The sequence below is a fragment of the Perognathus longimembris genome, chromosome 28 (genome assembly GCF_023159225.1).
Source record: "Perognathus longimembris pacificus isolate PPM17 chromosome 28, ASM2315922v1, whole genome shotgun sequence".
Classification (NCBI taxonomy): Eukaryota; Metazoa; Chordata; class Mammalia; order Rodentia; family Heteromyidae; genus Perognathus; species Perognathus longimembris.
The window spans coordinates 65,964,867-65,985,528 of NC_063188.1; the positions used below are offsets into that span (position 1 = coordinate 65,964,867).

General features: G+C 36.3%; 1 protein-coding gene across 1 annotated transcript in view; it reads left to right on the top strand.

The window, feature by feature from the left end:
• The window catches only part of LOC125343088 (heat shock factor protein 3-like), a 44,598-nt gene that overhangs the window by 21,317 nt on the left and 2,619 nt on the right, over positions 1-20,662 (top strand). Inside the window, exons 4-10 of the mRNA XM_048335382.1 lie at positions 2,024-2,145; positions 4,248-4,323; positions 4,538-4,599; positions 6,309-6,390; positions 6,593-6,726; positions 15,590-15,917; positions 18,037-18,162. Of these exons, the coding sequence (XP_048191339.1) occupies positions 2,024-2,145; positions 4,248-4,323; positions 4,538-4,599; positions 6,309-6,390; positions 6,593-6,726; positions 15,590-15,917; positions 18,037-18,162 (930 nt within the window). The remainder of the gene's footprint in view (positions 1-2,023; positions 2,146-4,247; positions 4,324-4,537; positions 4,600-6,308; positions 6,391-6,592; positions 6,727-15,589; positions 15,918-18,036; positions 18,163-20,662) is intronic.

Genomic DNA, 20,662 nt, shown 5'->3' on the forward strand with positions numbered 1-20,662 from the left:
ATCTTCTTAGCTTTATTTATAGTAATATAGATATACGAACTGACCAACACTTATTTTTGAGTTAAAAGCCCTTATAATAGACATAACTGTATCTTATATCTCAGTAGTTACTGCAAGTGATAATCTTGGTATATGAAAACTGATGTACTTTTGTATGGAAGAAAACAAGACTTTCAAATGCTTTTCTAACTATTGTGTTGACTTTTTCAAGTCCATTTGTTTAATGAATATTTGGGAAGTGATACTTTCCATCTACAGAAATGACCAGGTTATGAGCTAAACAGATGACAGGCAATTTTTTCATTATCATAAAATCAGAAGAGACATCTGCTTCACTGCAAATGCAATTGCTCCCTATTCTGAATCTTGATGAAATTTTTTATCTGTGCTACTCATTTGCCGTTTATTACATACTGTTTTTGGTAGATAGTTATCATTTTATGTTTAAATAGCTAAGCTTCTCTTTGGATCAGTTAATTACATGAGGGATGTTTGACAGACCAGTTCATTCCTCAGACACCTTTGCAGCAGGAAAAAAAAACAAGTTGAAAATCTTCTTCAAAATTTTTCAGTTACAAATTCAGACACATTGAGTTTATAGTCTTTGCTTCTAAAACTCAGTTTTATTTAAGGAAGTGGAATGATGTAAAGCTTCAGTTTAGAGTTATTGATGATATGAGGCTTTATTGTCTTGAGAGTTTTATTTTTATTATTTCTCTTATCTATACTAAATGTTTGAATACACTCTTTTATTGTACCTATACCATGAGAACCTGAGTGAATAAAACTGTTTTGTGTGTTTGTCAGTCCTGGGGCTTGAACTCAGGGCCTGAGCACGGTTTCTGGGGTTCTTTTGCTCAAGGTTAGTACTCTATGACTTGAGCTACAGCTCCACTTGTAGCATTTTATAGTAATTTATTGGAAATAAAAGTCCCATGGACTTTCCTGCCTGGGATAGCTTTGAACCACAATCCTTAGATCTCAGCTTCCTAGGTAGCTAGGATTACAGTTTTGAGCCACCATTGCCAAAAAGAATGAATGATCCTTTTTAAAAAATTTGTTAACTATGGTGACAGTATATCTTACAGGCATACAAAGCCACTCTTGAAAGTGTTTCTAATTACAAGTTGTTGACATAATTACAACATTGTTATTATTGTCATTGTTTGACATTAAATTGTAGAACTCTAGCATGTGTGTTGCTTATAAAACGTTGACTTCATTGTTCTCATATCCCAGTAGATTTAAGAAGAATCTACAGTCTACTTCAGAAATTAACCACATTGTAGATTATCCATAGATAAAATTTCCTCCTCAACACTGCTCTAAATAGGAAAGTCTAAACAGAATGACAGGTTTCTCTTCAGATATATTTCTAAATTAATATACTTCCTATGTATATCAAAGTCACATATACTTTTTTAAAGATTTTGTCTTGTTACAGTTCCTTGTGTGTATGTGTGTGTGTCTTTTTCCAAGTAGATTATTTTCAGAATATGTATGTATATACACACACATATATACATCTGTATACATATATACATACATATATGTGTATATATATGTCTTTAACATTTCCTGAGTAGAAACTCTGACACATCCATATTTTTTTCTGGTTAAGCCAGGGTTCTGCTATTCAGCTCCATCTGGCCTAGAACTCACTGTTTTCCGGAGCATCTGCGTGCCCAGCTATACAGTTTGCAATGTGCAAATTTTACTCAAAGTTATATGATGAAGTTAATAAATGTTATTAGAAGACTATGTGTAGAGTGTTCTGAGAATCAGAGTTAAGGACAGCTAGAGAAGATATTTCTAATCTTCCAGACATTTTCAGTGTAGCAGGAAAGATGTCAGTGTATGTAAAAAAGTATAATACGAGGTATAATTTGTTTAGTGCTATAGTAGAATTTTTCTACTGTTTTAGATTAATCATGTCTATTTTACCTTCCAGTATGATCCATAATGAAGAATTGATGGTTTGTAAAATTTCTAATCAGCTTAATGTGTTTTGTTTCCATTTCAGGGACCATTAAAAATCGGAGAAGTCAGAATCTACTATGATGAGGTACAGAAAATGATGGCTGAAATACAAAGCTTAAGAGCCAAGCAAGGCAATGTGAATTCCAGACTGGCAGAACTGGAAAAGTGGGTATTGATCAAGATTTCCAATGCTTGTTTCCAAGATTTTCAGACTGATTGCTTCTGAGTTGAGGTTTCTTTTAAGTAAAACCACAGCACTGAATCAAATGCTTTAATGTTTGGATTGTTGTTAATGTTCCAATGGGATCACATAACTTTGGCTGAGTAGCAGACCACTAAATAAATCAGAAGTAAAATGACTAGCATCCAAGATAACTATGCAGGTGTGAATAATGTGGGAAATAAGTTTCCATTTCACACTAGGAGAAAAACAACCAAAAAGATGTTAAATATTTATGTTCTGCCTTACACTTTTGCCTTATTTTCTCATTCATTGGCCCATTTTTAGTTTGGCATATTAAATAAATACTTTGTTTTTTTTAATAGTTTATAACGAATCAGAGTGTGTAATTTCTGCACACAATGTAAATTAAGGCCTTTTATCTGGGTAGTAGTATTCAAAGGCAAAATGTAAAGTGTTAACATGTTTCACAATAATATGGAAAAATATTATGGCCCATTTAGAGGAAATGTGTGTTAATATGTTCCACTAAATATGCATTAATATTCCAATTAAATGTGACTGTTTCTGCAAATGTTTCAATGAAGTACAGATATATCTTTCATTTCATGATTCTATCTTTGGTAATAATTGATTTGAGGAGTTACACTTTTCACAACCAGCAAAAAGAAAAGAGACAGGGATTGGAAATTTCTTGCTTTTACATTAACATTGAAAATAAAGCAAGAATTTCATTGATATTGACTGTGAATGAACCGTTCATGCTAATTTTTTATATAAACCAGTTGGTGAATGTTAACCATAACATACGTGTGTATCATATGGGTTGATAGAGTTCCAGTGTATTTTGGCTGGTTTTATAGGTAAATCAGACCAAAAACTATTGAGAAATAATGAACTAGAGTAGCCTTCTGAGGGTCCTTCTTGCCAAATATTTGATATATTTTTCCCCTTGTGGAATTTGAACTATGTGTCAGAAAGCTATCTTTACTTCATCGCATACCATGTGTCTCTTGTAATATTGTTTAAGGGAAGTACAGATATATTAGTATGGTATAAACCCATTAGTCTAGAGATTTATCTGTTCTCTCAACCTTCTATGAAGTGGTTTTTCTACTCCTGTGATTGCTAGTAAGAAATTTATATTAGTATTATGCTAAATTACAGTGTTTTTCATTTTCTCACCTCTAGAATATTAAAGTAATCTGTACTTTAAAAAAAATTAACATGGAACAGAGTGCCAGTGGCTCACGCCTATAATACTAGCTACTCAGGAGAGTAAGATCTGAGGATTGATGTTCAAAGCCAGTTCAGGCAATAAAGTCCGTTAGACTTAGGACCAATTAACTACTCAGAAAAACAATAGTGTTGTAGCTCAAGTGGTAGAGGGCTAGCTTTGAGCAAAAGAAACTTAGGGACGGTGCCCAGGCCTTGAGTTCAAGTCCCAGGGGAAAAAATGTGGGAAGGGATGACATTGATCAAGAAACATTTTACTCATAAATTGACTTATGGAATTGTAACCTTTTTCTTTTTTTCCTTGTCATTCTTGGGGTTGAGCTCAGGGCCTGGGCACTGTCCCTGAGCTTCTTTTGCTCAAGGCTAGTACTCTACTGCTTGAATCACAGCACCACTACCAGCTTTTTCTGTATGTAGTACTGTGGAATCAAACCCAGAGCTTCATGAATGCTAGGCAAGCACTCTACCATTAAGCCACATTCCCAGCCCAAATTGTAAACTTTTTTGTAAACTATTTCATAGTAGTAGTAGCTGTAAATGATAATGTGTTGTTTGGAGATAGAGACCCCAGAAGTCGTGTTTGCCTAGCCTGTACACTGCCATAAACTCAACCTTTAACACTGTAAAAAAATATTACTGTGTTATTGGTGTGGAATAATTAACAGAAAGATAGTGAATTTTAAATAATAAGCCTGAAATATTCTGGGAGGGTAATAGGGGTATAATATTCATGAAATAACATTTGGAATACTAGTAACTAAGACAGGTCAGTAAATTACTAGATTTAGCTCCAAAATTCTGCAGGAATATTTTCATCTTGCTTAATTTGAGGAATCTGTTTATGTTGCAGGGAATATGCCACCCTTTGGCTTGAAATGTCAAACCTAAGAAAGAAGTATAGTGAACAGCAGAATCTCTTAACCCAGGTTAGTATTTGTCCTTTAAAAGGTTCGTTTTCATAAACGGTTGCTTTTCCATGAAAGTTTGGTTTAAACAGAAAGAGACTACAATGTAAAGTACTGTGAAGGCCAAAAGAAAGTATTTCATTTTAGTTGTACTTGGTGGAATCTAACTTTTCTGCTTGTTGAGTTCCCTAATTATTGAGCATAATGTCCTAATTAAAATATGCTCTTTTTTCAGGTTCTACAGTTCATTGTGAATTTGGTTAATGGAAAACGAACAGAAAATACTAACAAGAAAAGGTGAATTAATTGACTCCAAAGTTTTCTGATTACACAGATATTCTCTTTATTCCTATGTATCACTCTTATTTGCTGGATTAGAATATTTATTCATGTATGAATTATACATGTATTATAAGAAGACAAAATTATATATACTATAGAAAATCATCATCTCAGTCATTGTTCTCCCACTTTTAAGTGATCACAGACTAATTTGTCATAGAATGATTATGATAGATGTACTGTACTTGCTGGCTCTTGGTTGTAGGTTCTTTCTGTTTATATTCCTAAAGTGGTTCTATGGTTGCCATTGAGTACTCATCTATAGGCCTACTAAGTACCAGGAATTCTAAGGCTTCCAATCAGCTCTTAAAGGGCAAAATAGAACTGGATAATATATTAAAATACGATTCTTTTAAATTTATTTAAGATGACTTTTATTTTTTTTTTATTGCTTACATATGCTAAGCATGTGGTTTACGAGACAAGCACTCTTGCCACTAGGCCATATTCCCAGCCCCTAAGCATGTGGTTTTAAAGTGGGATACCCTTGCAGTCCCTAGATCACTTTTATTTATTTACTTTTGGGTGCACTGGAATTGAATTTAGCCTTGTTCTTGGTAGGCAGGCACTCTACCATTTGAGTCATGCCTCCAGCCCCTGGTTTCCTTCCTACATCTTCCATGGGATTCTCCTGAAATAAACTGGGATGTATTCTTTATAAGGATCCATGAACCTTCCATAGATGTTGTTTATACAAGGGATTAGACTGATGAGACAGAACTAAGCCATTTCACCCGTGATTTCTGATATGATTAGCTACAACTTCACTGCCCCACTGCAACTTTAAAGCCATAGGCTTTTTGTGCATGTTTTAAAAAAAACAGGATGTAATAGTAAAATATTCCACAGTGATCTGGGAGCCAGTGTCTCATGACTGTAATCCTAGCTACTCAGGAGACTTAGATCTCATAATCACAGTTAGAAACCGTTTCAGGCAGGAAAATTATCTCTAATCAGTGAGCAAAAAGCTAGAAGTAAAACTGTGGCTCAATTGATAGAGTGCCAGCCTTGAGTGCAAAAGCTAAGGAAGAGGCCCTGAGTTGAAGCCCCAGTGTTACACCATCTAGTCATATTTGAGGAACAAACTTCTCTGTTGTTGGAGAGATTCCTCTAACTTGATTAAGCAACTTAGAACTAATGTGGAAAAAATTAATGACTTTTTATTGAGTACTGAACAGTAACAGTGTGCTTAGTGCCTTGCATGGATTATTTCATTTAATTCAGAAAATCCTACTAGACAAATTTTAATAGTATCCTCATTTCACAGATGAAGGAACCAACCAAGTCATGACAAGTTTACATTATCCAAAATCACATAGTTAATACATGATAAATCCAATATTGAAATCTGGATAGTCATTGACTCCAGAGCCATCTGGCTCTCATTCGATTGGGCCTACTTATATTTTAAAAATCTAAACTCCTGGAATATCTTCCTACAGACACTCAGAAGAAATCTAAGGATAATATTCCATACTGCAACTACTTCTTTTAGTCTACCTGTCATTTAAATGTAATGGATCCTCTTTTATTGTTAAGATTCTACAACATTGGTCTAATGAAGACCATTGTGACAAAGGATGTTTAAAACGAAGGTTCCATACAAGAGAGTTGGCTAATGATTGCTGCATTAAGACAATGTGGAACTGTGAATCTCATTGCAGGTCATTGCAAGCCCTATCTGGACCATCAACATCAAAATGTGCCCGACAGTATTTCCATTTTCCAGAGGAGAAGGAGGAAGCTGTAAGATTCTGAAATAAGAGATGATGGTGGTTGATGGGTATAAAAAGTATATTCAGTGTCAGGAAATTTTCCAGTGTCTTTAGCTGTGCTTGCCTTTGTTAATATTAAATATTCTTGATATGAATCATATCAAATAGGATCTAAGAAAAGCCAGATGTATACAAAGGTATCAACTCTCATTTTCTCTAACCTTCCCATTCAGATGGAAATGGTAAACGACGGTTACACACTTGTTGAAGAGGAATATAAACATCTTCTGGACAAAACTTTATTTGTTTTGAAAGATGAATCTAAGAACTTATCTTCATCGACAGTACAAATAAATACAAATGATAGGTAAGCAACCTTGTGGGAATTCAAAACTCCAAGTCCAGGACACAAACAAAGTGAAGTGAAGAGGGGGGATGAGAGGGTGTTAGAGGTTGAATACACTCCAGGTATATGCATGCATAAGAATAGCTTAATGGAACCTAAATACTTAATAAAAGAAAGGGGGAAGAAGTAAGGAAGAGTAACAATAATAGAGGGGTGAATTTGATGAAAGTACATTTATATGTACATATGGAAATGGCATAGTGAAAACCTCTTTGTACAACTAGCACATTCTAGTAAAAAAATTCCCAATTTATGAAAATAACAAAAAATTAAAGGGCTTGTCCTATCATACGCAAGGCTCTGAGTTTAATCCCACGGACTATACACATTTAATTAGTAAATACTATGAATTGATTAGAAATCAGAACTTTTCCGCCAGTTTGGGAAAACAAAAGTGGCCCACAAATTTGAATGTTTCTATATGTGGTAAAGAAAATAGAGAAATAAGAGTAGTGCTGGTCGCTCATGCCTGCAATCTTAGCTACTCAAGAGGCTGGATCTAAGGATCATGGTTCAAAGCCAGCAGCCCAGGCAGAAAAATCTCTGTGAAACTCTTATCTTCAATAGACCATTCAAAAAAAAACAGAAGTGATACTGCAGCTCAAGCTGTAGAGCACTAGATTTGAGCAAAAGAAGCTCAGAGGCAGTTACTAAATGTTTATATTTTTAGTAAAATGTAGTATTTCTCTGTGTTTAGTACATAATGGTAATGCATATGCACAAATTACAATAATCAAATCTGCACATCAAGCATTTCCATCTCTTCAAATGTCAACCATTTCTAATTCAATTCTCATCTACCCATTTTGAGATATAGCACAGATAATTATGTTTTAACTGACAATTACCCTCCTATGGTAAAGCAGAATTAATTCCTGTGCTCCATGTTTTCATGACTTTTATTTAACTTCTTTTGGGCGACCATCCTCCTATCTTCTGAGTTTTTATCCTTTCTTCTATGCGATTAACATTTTTTTTCAGATGGTGACAATACGTGGTATTTGTCTTTTGTGTCGGGCCTACTTTCTTAAACACAGTAATCATCAATTTTGTTCATGTTTCTGTAAATGAGAAGATTTATTTCCTTTCTATGCCTGCATAGTATTTTATTGTGTATAAAAAGCACATGTTCATCCTTCCTCTACTGATGGGCATCTGTTAATTGCATGTTTTCACTATTATGAATTGTGTTCTGATGAACACAGAAAAGCAGATATCCTTTTGGTAAAATTAAGTTCATCTCCTTTATTTTGAGAGTTAATTGTATGGTAATGCTATTTTTAGTTGCTGAGAAATCTTCGTACTGTTTTTCATAATGACCATACTAGTTTATACTCCTACTACAGTATTTAAGTTTCACTGAACGCTTACCTCATTTATTGTTTTTGATCCTTTTGGTCCTTTTGATTATAACCATTTTAGCTAGAATAAAATGACATCGCTTGTAATTTGGATTTGGACTTCCTGATGATTACATACATATATTGGCCATTTGTATGTTCTCTTTTGAAAAGTATCTCTTCAGAGCTTTGGCCCATTTTAATTGTATTATTTGTGGGTTTAGAGTATATCTTTTTTTTTTTTTTGTACTACCAGGGGCCTTGCATTTTGCTAAGCACATACACTATTAATTGAAGCATACCCAAATCCTGTTGATTTTGAGCTTGCTTTTCTTTCTTTCTTTCTTTTTGTCAGTCCTGGGGCTTGAACTCAGGGCCTGAGCACTGTCCCTGGCTTCTTTATGCCCAAGGCTAGCAGTCTGCCACTTGAGCCACAGCGCCACTTCTGGGTTTTTCTGTATATGTGGTGCTGAGGAATTGAACCCAGGGCTTCATGTATATGAGGAAGGCACTCTTGACACTAGGCCATATTCCCAGCCCCTTGAGTTTGCTTTTCAAGCAAGGTCTTGTGTGAACTTTGATTGAGCTGGCCTCACACTTGGGATATTCCTACTTCTGCCTCCTGAGTAGCTGCAGCCACAGACATGTACCACTACACCCAGCTTCTTCTTTTTATTTATTTATTTTTGCCACTTCTGGGGCTTGAACTCAGGGCCTGAGCACTGTACCTGGCTTCTTCTTGCTCAAGGCTAGCACTCTACCACTTGAGCCACAGCGCCACTTGTGGCTTTTTCTATATATGTGGTGCTGAGGAATTAAACCCAGGGCTTCATGTATACGAGACAAGTACTCTACCACTAGGCCCAATTCCCAGCCCCTTCTTCCTTTTATGGAAAGGAGGGCAGTATTAGGGTTTGAGCTCAGGCCCTCATACATACTCAACTTGCTTGTACAACTGGTCTTCTACCATTTGAGTCATACCTCCAGCCCTTCTTTTTTGTTGGTTGTTCTGGAGATGAAGCCTTGTGTACTTTTCCATTGTCTTCAAACTGCAATCCTCCTGAATAGATAGGATTACAGAAGTGAGCTACTGGCATCTGGTGCTGACTTTTTTTTTGGCCAGTCCTGGGACTTGAACTCAGGACTTGGTCACTGTCCCTGGGCTTCTTTTGCTCAAGGCTAGCACTCTACCACTTGAGCTACACCACTTTGGGCTTTTTCTGTTTATGTGGTACTGAGGAATCAGACCCAGTGCTTTATGCATGCTAGGCAAGCACTCTATCACTAAGCCACATTCCCAGTTTCTGGTGCCAACTTAAAAAGTATTTTTATCATTAAGTAGTTGTACAAACTAGTTTCCATTTAACAGCAGTTTATGAATACAATGCATCTTGATCAATCTACAGTCTCAACCATCCCTCTCAACCTACCTCTTCCCTCACCTTCTAATTTTATAGGATATACATTGAAATCTTGAGTGCATTCTCTCCCTCTTAATTCATTTACCTTCTCCCATTGGACCCACCATTCCCCTTTCAAGTATCCATTTCCTAATATTTATTTTGTTGAACTTTGACTTTGCCTTTCTAAAGAATTACACTATTTGGATTCATCTTTGAATGTACCATATTTCAGTTGTATTTGTATACATTTGCATACCACCAACATATTATGTGTTTATAAGCTTATTCTAGATTCCACTAAGAGGGAAAACATGCAACCGTTGTCTCTCTGAACCTAACCTATTTTATTTAATTTATTTTTCCAGGTCTTCCCATTTCTTTACAAATAATACAATATTATTCATTCCAATGGATAAGTAAAACCCCACTGTATACACACACATACACACACACACATCACATCATGTTTTCTTGATCCTTTTTGTCCATTGACGAGCATTTGAGATGATTCTATACCTTGGCTAAGATGAGTAGTGCTTCAATTAATGTGGTTTTGCTGGTGGCTTTACTGTATCCTGGTTCATAATCTTTTCAATAAATGCCCAAGAGTGGAATTGCAGGATCATAGGTAGGTTTTTGTTTGTTTGCATTTTTAGGAACTTCTATACTGCTTTCCAGAGTTATTGAATAAGTTTACATTCCCACCGATAGTGTATTAGGGTTCCTTACTGTCAACATCCTCACCCACATCTGTTATCATATGTTTTCTTGATAATGGCCATTCTATCTGGGGTGAGGTGGAATATCAGTATTTTTTAATTTCTGTCTCCTTTATAGCCAGAGATGTGAGCATTTCTTTTTTTTTAATTTTTTTATTTTTTTGTTTTTTTAATTTTTTTATTTTTTGGCCAGTCCTGGGCCTTGGACTCAGGGCCTGAGCACTGTCCCTGGCTTCCTTTTGCTCAAGGCTAGCACTCTGCCACTTGAGCCACAGCGCCACTTCTGGCCGTTTTCTGTATATGTGGTGCTGGGGAATCGAACCCAGGGCCTCATGTATACGAGGCAAGCTCTCTTGCCACTAGGCCATATCCCCAGCCCAGATGTGAGCATTTCTTCTTCTGTCTATTGGCATTTTTACTTCTTCAACTTTTAAAAATCTACAACAAATTAATCCATTCTTTATGTTAAAACTGCATTATCATGAAACTTTGTCCAGCTTCTTTTTGAGACAAGGTCATACTGTCTTTTTCCTAGGGTGTCCATGAACCACAGCTCTCCTGTCTCTGCCTCCTAAGTTTCTAATATTATAAGTGTGAGCCAACATTAGTGGCTCTTAGCATCACTTTAAAATATGTGTTACAGATGGTAGAGATCTAGATGTCTTTAAAGGAAGGTCAGTTCTTTAGACATCTAAGGCTCAGTCATCTCATTTGCGTAGGTGGAAGAGCCAAATGTAGAATAAGGAATATGGTGAAGGATGGTAATCATTTTAGGCCAGGATACTTGGCAAAAGAGGGAAATGTTGGAGGAGAAGCCTTCCAGTGGAAGTTCATTTAACAGGCAGAGTATTATGAAATATTTTTTGGAAGCAGTCGAAGGAAACTTGAAAGGCTAGAAGATTTTTATAGGAATCGTGTTTGAGGGGGAAGGTCCTTACAGGTGTGAACAAAGATGCCTTAGAGCCTGGGTGTATACAGAGAAGAAGCAAACCCTGAGTCAGTAATGTCCGTAAACTGTGGTATTTGGACTCAAAATAATGAGAAAGGAACTTCTGAGCATTTATCCAAAGGATTACAAACAAGGCTACCACCTCAACCATGTTCATTGCAGCATTATTTGCATTATTTAACATAGCTAAAATATGGAACCAACCCAGATGCCCCTCAGTAGGTGAATGGCTCAAGAATATGTGTTATATATACACAATGGAATCCTATGCTTCTATCAGAAAGAATGGCATTTCCCCATTCTTAGGGAATAATTAGCATAGGTTTAGGCTAGTCACAGCAGAGGATCACAAGCGCCCAATTGCTATGCCCTTTTGAACACATAAGATGATGCTAAGTTAAATGAACTCCATGTTAAGGAAACGAGTGTTATATCACTGTTGTAATTACTTTCAACATGCCATGTGAAACAGTAGCTTTTTTTGTTGATGACCCTCTTGTATTCCCTTCCTGTGGTTGTCCCTGTGCTTTCATTGTATCTCATCTGAGTACCCTGGATACTGTATATACTGGTATTCGAACTAGGGAACGGAAAGGGAATATCAAAATCGAGAGGAAAAGAATAAAAAGACAAATGACTACAAAAGCAATACTTGCAAAAACATTTGGTGTAAACCAACTGAACAACTCATGGAGGGGAGAGGAAAAGGGGGATGGGGAAGGGGAATGAGAGAGGAGGCAACAAACAGTACAAAAAATGTACCCATGGCCTAATGTATGAAACTGTAACCCCTCTGTACATCACTTTGACAATAAATGAGTAATTATTCAGAGAAAAAAGAAAATGGAAAGACTTGAAAAATTATATTAAGTGAGGTGATCCAGACCCAAAGAAACATAGATTCCATGGTTTCCCTCATTGATAATAATTAGTATATGTGTAGGATAGTCCTAGAAGATCATCACAATAGCTCAGTAACTATGTACATATGATCATATAAGAAGATGCTAAGTGAAATGAACTCCAAGATATGGAAACAAGATGTATTTTATTGTTGTTGTTTTTAACGTAGTACATGAAATTATTTCTTTTTTTTCCTTTCATCTTTCTTTACTGTGGTTTATTCCCTGTTGTCACTGTATTTTATTTTGGTACCTGGGTTTTGTATATACATTTATCTGAATTAGAGAAGGGAAGGGGAACATCAAAATGGCAAGATAAAGAATAAAGGGCAAACCAATGCAACAGTGATACTCACAAGACAGTATGTTGGAAATTAACTTTACAACTCCGGTGGTGACAGGGGGGAGGAGACAGCTGGAAGGGGGAAGATGGGAGATAGGGGGATAACAAGTTTGACAAGAAATGTACTCACTATCTTATGTATGTAACTGTAACCCCACTGTACATCACCTTGACAATAAAATTAAATTTAATAACAATATAATGGGAAAGGAGCCAGAAACTGGCTCCACTGGCTGTACTCCTACATACTCAGGAGGCTATCAGAGGATTGTGATTCCTGCCAGTCTGGGCAGGAAAGTTCATGAGGCTCTTAACATCCAATAATCCACCCCAAAACCAGAAGTAGAGCTGTGTATCAACTGTTAAACTGCCAGCCATGAGCAGATAAATCTAAGCAAGGGCATGAAGCTCTGAGTTCAAGTTTCTTTACTGGCACACACAAAAAAAGATAAGAAAGTTGGATTTCTGGAGAATAAGGTATGAATATAGGATATCAGTTCTTTTTTTTTTTTTTTTTTTTTGGCCAGTCGTGGGCCTTGGACTCAGGGCCTGAGCACTGTCCCTGGCTTCTTGCCGCTCAAGGCTAGCACTCTGCCACTTGAGCCACAGCGCCGCTTCTGGCCGTTTTCTGTATATGTGGTGCTGGGGAATCGAACCTAGGGCCTCGTGTATCCGAGGCAGGCACTCTTGCCACTAGGCTATATCCCCAGCCCCAGGATATCAGTTCTTACATTAAATTTTCATACAGAAATTGGTAAAGCCAACAGAATGAAAGCCATCTGGGCACTGGCTTAGAAGAATGACATACATGTGTTCTCTTCATTGTGTTCCCCAAGTGGACAGCCTTGCAGAATGCTCAACACAGCCACATCTTAAAAAAATACCGAAAAAGAAGTCAGTAGATCTCAGACTTTCTGGCATCGAAAATATTGTAATTGTAATAAATGATATTTAAACATCTGTACACCGAACCCTTGAAGCTAAATTAAAATTCAACTTTCAGGGAAATTGCATAGAGGTGTGACAGTTCACTAAATGTCAAGTCAGAAAGAATATGGAAAATATGGTTACCTATCCAATTTAATTATTCTATTGAAAACAAACATCTAATCTTGTGATAAAATTAATCTCTGCTGTATCTGTACAATAGTTTTGTTGAAATTTTAGACTATTCGTTGGACTTTTTATCTTGTATCTCATAAAAGCCTCTGTAATATGTTTTAGAATATGAAAAACAATTCAACAAGCATTTATCTTCCCTTTATAATTCTCCTTTTGCAGCACATGGTTTGAAGTCAGGGCCTCACACTTGCTAGATGGCACCATACCACTTGAGCCACATCCCCAGTCACTACTTTCTCCTTTGTAGGATAAGCAAATATTTCCCCATTCTATTTTTGCAGTACAAATGAGATGAAAAAGTTCAGTGCCTATACTGCAGAGTAGAAAGTGTGGCTCGGAGCTCTGAGTGCAGGTCCTGTTGGATGCCGTGACTTTGTTGTGAGATACTATGTGTGTTATGTGCAGAACTGGGGAGCCTTTTATCTGCTAAAGGCGATTTAGTGTGTAATGTTATCTAATATTAATGTTTATATTGCTATGAAATAATTCTGCCAAGATTTATTGAATATTAACTCCTGCTTTTGTCTTGGAAGGGCCAGACTAAATGATTTTGAGGGTCTTATGTAGCCCCTGGGCTAGACAGTTCCCACCCCTACATATAGCCTAACTGTTAAATAAGCAGACAGATATACATATAGTCATATGATAGTTGCATTTATGCATGCATGTGTGTAGTTAAGATTTATATGTGTATATTAACAACTGGGAATTATTCTATTTTAATTTCATAATTAGATGATTTATAATTAATTTACCGATTGTTCAATCTTTGCCACAATCCTGTATTTGAGCATTTTGTCAACCCATACTTAGTACCCATTTAGTAAGCTTACTTTTTTCTCATTTTCTTTCTTTTCTCCTGTTTTTTATTTGCAGGGTAAGGAGTGTGTTTTTTGTTTGTTTGGTTTTGTTGTTTTTGTGCCAGAGCTCTGCTTCCAGGTTTGTTTGTTTTTTTTTTTTGGCTAGTTAAAAGTCTCACAGACTTTTCTACCCAGTCTGGCTTCAAATTGCAATCCTCAGATCTCAGCCTCTTGAGTAGGAGGTGTTAAACCATCTGTCTGCTTCTATCAAGTTAACTATTCTGGACATTTCATATCTGTGGAATCATAAAAAAATGATCTTTTGCCTCTGGGTTATTTCACTTTACATATTTCCAAGATTCATCCACTCCATATCATAGATTGGTATTTCAGTAATTTTATTGCTAAATAATATTCTATTATATGTACATACCATATTTTGCCTGCCTGTTTATTCTATAATTGACATTTGGTTGTTTTCTAATATTTTTGTTATTATGAATAAAGATGCTGTGAATATTTACATGATAATCTTTACATTTGCATTTTTCTTTATCTTTAGCACTTAACTACAAACAAAATTTGTGTGTGTGTGTGTGTGTGTGTCTGTGTGTGTGTGTGTGTGCCAGTACTAGGATTTGAATTCAGGGCCTGGGACTTGTCCTGCTGGCTTGTTTAGCTGGTGCTCTTCCACTGGAGCCACAGTTCCACTTCCTGTTTTTGGTAGTTAATTGGAGATTAGACTTTCGAACTTTTCTGTCAAGGCTGACTTTGAACTTGAGCCTCCAGGTCTCAACCTTCTGAGTAGCTAGTATTGTAAGTGTGAGCCATCAGTGCCTGGCTAAAAACAAACAGAATTTCTATAAGCATATGGAATTAAATGGAAATTATACTATTTAATAAAATGAAAAACTGTTTCGCAAATGGATATTCCATTTTTCGCCAGCAAAGTGGGTTTCTACCACTTGGTTTTGTCTGCCCTTTTATTTTAGCCATTCCAAGTATAAGTACCTTCTCATTACATTAAGACAATGGGACAGCTACTCAGCTAGTATTTTCAAATGTTTGACATTTTATTTTATAATATGTGAATGAATTTAAAAGAGAACTTGTTGGTATTTTATGAATTATTTGACTGGAGTATCATAAATCCACTGAGGCTATATAATTTATGTATATGATATAGCCCTTATGATACATATTCTTACAATATATTGCATGACTGTTTTCCCACATTATTTCTCAGAAAAGATCAAGACGTGTCAAGTCAGGATGTACCTATGACTGAAGACTCCCTGACTCTGAATTTGAATTTTCCTGTACTGTATTTTCAAGAATTACTGCTTGACAAATCCTCTGGACAGGAAGCTAAAGATGATTCTTTGGACTTAGTGTCTTTTCTTGAGAATAAGTCAATCTTGATGGAAGACAAATCAGACACTCAGTGTTACATTTCAGAAGAAAGGTATACAGTTTATTCCTTCTCTAATTTAGGGGACCCTTTACCTGTCATTAGGGAAAATGTTTATTCTGGTATTTTTTCACAGTCTGGAAGAGCTAAAGAAAAGCAAGATGTAACAATTATTTGCAGAGTCTTTGAAGACTACCTTTCCCTACTCTTTTCCTTATACTTCTATAAAGATCCTAAACATTATTTATGGGGGTGATGAGTCTTGGATATCTGGGTATATACCTAGTGACTCTCACTGGGGAGAGATAACCTAACCCATTGTTATGTAGTTGAATATTGAATTAAGTCTATTTTTACTTTGAAATTTTAACCTATTAGATATTTTAAGAAAGATACTAAATTTGGTTCAATAGTTTATACTGATTCTTGGCTCTTACATAGAGCTTGTGTTTCTGTGGAAATACAGATATTGATTTTTCAAGTATATAGGCTTCTTCCTTGTGTGTATGATGGTACTAGGCCTTGAACTTAGAAGTCTAGGCACTGTCCCTTAGCTTTATCACTCAAGCCTAGTGCTCTGCCTCTTAAGCCACATCTCCACTTCCATATTTGTTGATTCAGTCAAGATAGCCTGCCTGGGCTGGCTTCAAACTGTGATCTTCAGATCTCAGCTTCTTGAGTACCTTGGATTACAAGCATGAGTAACCAACACCTGGCTCAAGTATACGTACTTCTTAGGTTGGAAAATTACTTATTAATATAGGACACAATATTATTGTGAGGCAAATTTCTCCTTCTATGGCCTTCTGAAAGAAGAACCAAATAATTTTATAAAATACTTTATCTTTTATGTGAAATTTGATCTGAAAGTAGGGTGAACTCTTCTGCTTACCTCATAATTATAAGCAAAAAGAGAAAGAGATGTCTTCATTTCCTAAAACTAGGAATTTGTGTGTGCCTCAGCAGAAATACTAAATTAGACACACCAAAGCACTATGATCAGCAAATATCCACCCATGAAAACCCTGGTGGCATGTGGAAGAGGGATGTTAGCCTAAGTTTCACCTCATCAGCAGTGCTTACATTTGTCTGTTTACATGCTTTGTCATCTCATATTTGTATTATTTCCTGCTACTGACCCTCATTTACTGCCCACCCTCAGAGGGACAAAGGTTACATGTGGGCCTTGGTAAGCCTTTTCTTGAGAAACAAACCCAAAAGGGAGCCCTATAAAGCTTCTTCAGCTTTAACTGAAACCTTAGTTTGGACTGTCAAATCCATTCCCAGACAATGAAATAATCGTCATTTTTCATGGTGCTGCGTTTCCTTAAAACATTTAATTCATCATAGAAAATCAGTCTCTTGATTAAGATGATGATTTTGAGTTGCTTTAGTATTGTTTGATTTGGCCATCAAAGCCAGGTTCAAGTTCTGCCAGATTGAGACTGTCAAAGGGAAGACTAGTGGCTCCCTGTGTTCATATACCATAACTCGACAGTATTTTGGGCTCTTAAATCCAGTTAAACAGTTGATAATAATACAGCAAATGGTCCTCAAAGCACCTGGTTTTCCTAATGAATGCACCATAAAATGAAGCTAAAAGCTTCAAAACTCCATAGGGTAATTTCAAAATAGGCTTTATTTTCCTCAACAACAGTGCCATACATTCTAATCCTGAAAGTCTGTAATTCTTATCTGTTGATGAGATTTAGACTGATTGTTGTTCACTGGAAGGAATAGACACTTCAAAGCCTATGTTTGGAGTATATAGAGTCTAATAAATGGAAGGATTGTAGAGGCCATCTGGATTAGCTACCTACATTGTTGTTATGACTTGCATCTCAATGTTTTATGATTCTAGACAGTGATTTATTATCTTTACTTGGCATTAGGTATGCAAAAAGATAACCTGTGGCTACTGACATCTTTCCCAGGCCAGGATCCTATTCAAGATTCCTAGGGAACAGATTAAATGTGTTATTTCTTCCATCATTCTTTTATGGGCCTCTTCAGGATGAAAACTCTGGTGTGTTACTTGGAAGCGGGCTATACTGGCTGAGTTATAAGATGAATTATGTATTTAACTCTTCTGAATAGCAGTTAGGCTTTAGAGTAGAGAAGTGAAAGATCATTAAATGGGAAATGCCATTTGGTTTGTGGCTTCTTGGTTGAGAATATGCCATAACCTGTGCAATTTATTATGTTTGTGGGATTTTCTCAAAGATTGTCTCCTGGAAGTTAAATTAACATTTTCCATCCACCTTCATTCTGCTTGGCATTAGAGCTGGTTGATTCCCCACCTCTTTATTTTTCATTTAAGTGATGAAATGCACCTGCACTGTATTGAAGGAAACCTGGCTGAAATATCAGGAAAGGAAGTGAATCACAACTCTGAACATGTCAGCAAGGTAAGCCTATCAATTAATTTTTGAGAATTTACTGCATTGGTATGCATGATTCCAAAAGAAAAATGATGTAACTCTTGGCACTTAAAATATTAAGCCTGGGATTCAAGAATACTTGTGTCCTTACCTTGCTTTTCCATTTATTTGCTATATATGAGGTTTTTCTTGTTTTTTTGAACTAGAAAGTGAAGAGGTTATATTTCTTGTCCTTGTGGTACTATGACAATTTATGTGTTGTTTTGTGGTGATTTTTCCATTCTCTAATCACTTAAAAATGGGCAGTATGAAAAAGTATCCCTTTGTGTCCAATCTGATGCTTTCAAAATAGTTCTTCATGGATCCAAAGGCTATCTTTTCTCTTTTGCCAGAACTGGGGCTTGAACTTGGAGTCTTAGCACTGCCCCTGAGCTTATTTTTCTCAAGGCTAGCACTCTACCACTTGAGCCACAGGGCCACTTCTGACTTTTTCTGTGTATGTGATATTGAGGAATTGAACCCAGGGCTTCATGCATGCTAAGCAAGCACTCTAACACTAAGCCAGGTTCCCAGACCCAAAGGCCATCTTTTCATATGGGAGGTTTGCAATGATATAATTTCTTTGAACAACTAACTTTTACAGTATAACAAAATGAATACTAGGAAGCTAAGACAGGTATTAGTGGGAAGGGTATGAGGTGAAAGAGAGGTGAGTAAATGAACAGAGAGAGGAAGTGTGGGTGAATGCAGCCATATTAAATGCACATATGTAAAAATGGAACCAGGTAACTTGAAGGGGATAGATAGATGGGGTTGAGAGAGATGGAGAGAATGACAGAAGGAGTGACATCAATGATGCATTATACTCGTAAAACAATGTGTTTAATTGAAACACCTTTGTACAACTACTTAAAGATGATAATATTTAAGTTTCCTTACTTTTAACATAATCTCTTACTATTGTCTAAAAGTCTTTTCCCCACTACAACTTTAGAATATTTTATTTATTTACTTATTTTTATTTATCTATGTTTTATTATCTTTAAATAGTTGTACAAAGGAGCTCAATTAAGTTTTATATTTAAAGGACATGTTTCCTAATTCTTTATTTTGTTTGCAGCTAGTAAGTTAAAAACTTCCCACATTGGTGGAAAACAATAACTAAAACTTTACTCAATATGAAGGTCATTGTAGAAATAGATGTAAGGTTTATTTTATGTGATTGAGGTTTTTTTTAACCATCCAGCCATGAGGCTTGTAGTATACATTTACTGATGAAGCTTGTTATAGTAGTAGATTCTTTCAGAAAAGCTTTTCAGTTAAGTGAATGATGGAATGTGGTCACACTACCTTCCTCACACTCTCCCCTGCCATAATATTGATTTACTCCAAAAAATAGCCAGTCTAAGTTGTTACTTTTACTATTATTCTATGTGTGCAAGATACATTAGCATTCTGCTTAGCAAAGTAGAACCTCTTTGTAAACATGTGTCCATATGGACACTGATAAAAGTAACTGACAAACCAGGTGCACTGTTGTATATGTACAGTCCTAGTTACTCTACTTGGGAGACTGAAGTAGGAGAATAATTTGAGCTGAGGAAATTTCAAGCATCCTGAGGTCATATCAACCCCTGGACTCAAAAAATACAATTTGTTCTGAGTGAACTTATTGCTTTTCTTTGCAATTGATTTCTTCATAAATTATATAGAGAGGAATATTATTCTGCACTTGTGTATGTGGTTAAAAATGGACTATGTATTCTATTTAAAGGGCTTTTTTCTGTCAGTACCATTCTGAAATAATTAAAAAAAAACTTCCTTCAGAACACTTGCCTCTGTGGCCAAGGGAAATATGAAAAGACATTTTTTATTTTATCCTTTTTTGTTTGTTTGTTGACAGTCCTGGGACTTGAACTCAGGGCTTAGGCACTGGTCCCTGAGCTTCTTTTGCTCAAGGCTAGCACTCTACCACTTTATCCACAGTGCCACTTCTGGCTTTTCTGTTCTTGTGGTACTAAGGAATTGAACCCAGGGCTTCATGCATGCTAGGCAAGCACTCTACCACTAAGCCACATTCCCAACCAGTGTGTGTGTGTGTGTGTGTGTGTGTGTGTGTGTGTGTGCACGCGCACGTGCACGCGTGCACGCACGCCAATACTAGAGCCTGGATGCTGTACTCGAGTTTTTCACTCAAGAGTAGTGCTCTGCCAGTTGAGCAATAACTCCATTCTCATCTTCTTGGTGGACAATTGGATAAGAGTTTCACAGACTTTTCTGCCTTGGCTGAGTTCAAACTGTAATCCTCAGATCTCAGCCTCTTGAGTATCTAAGATTACAGCTCCTGGCTATATAGAGAGTATTTAAGGGAGTATCTTAGAGACTATTCAGCCAGAAAAACTAACTGGATTAACATTAGTGTTACCATATTAACATCTTCTTGATTTTTTTCAAATGTAATTTCATATGCTAAGGTGTCTTCTCTTATGACATAAGTCAGTGACTACGGGTGACATTTTTGTGTGTG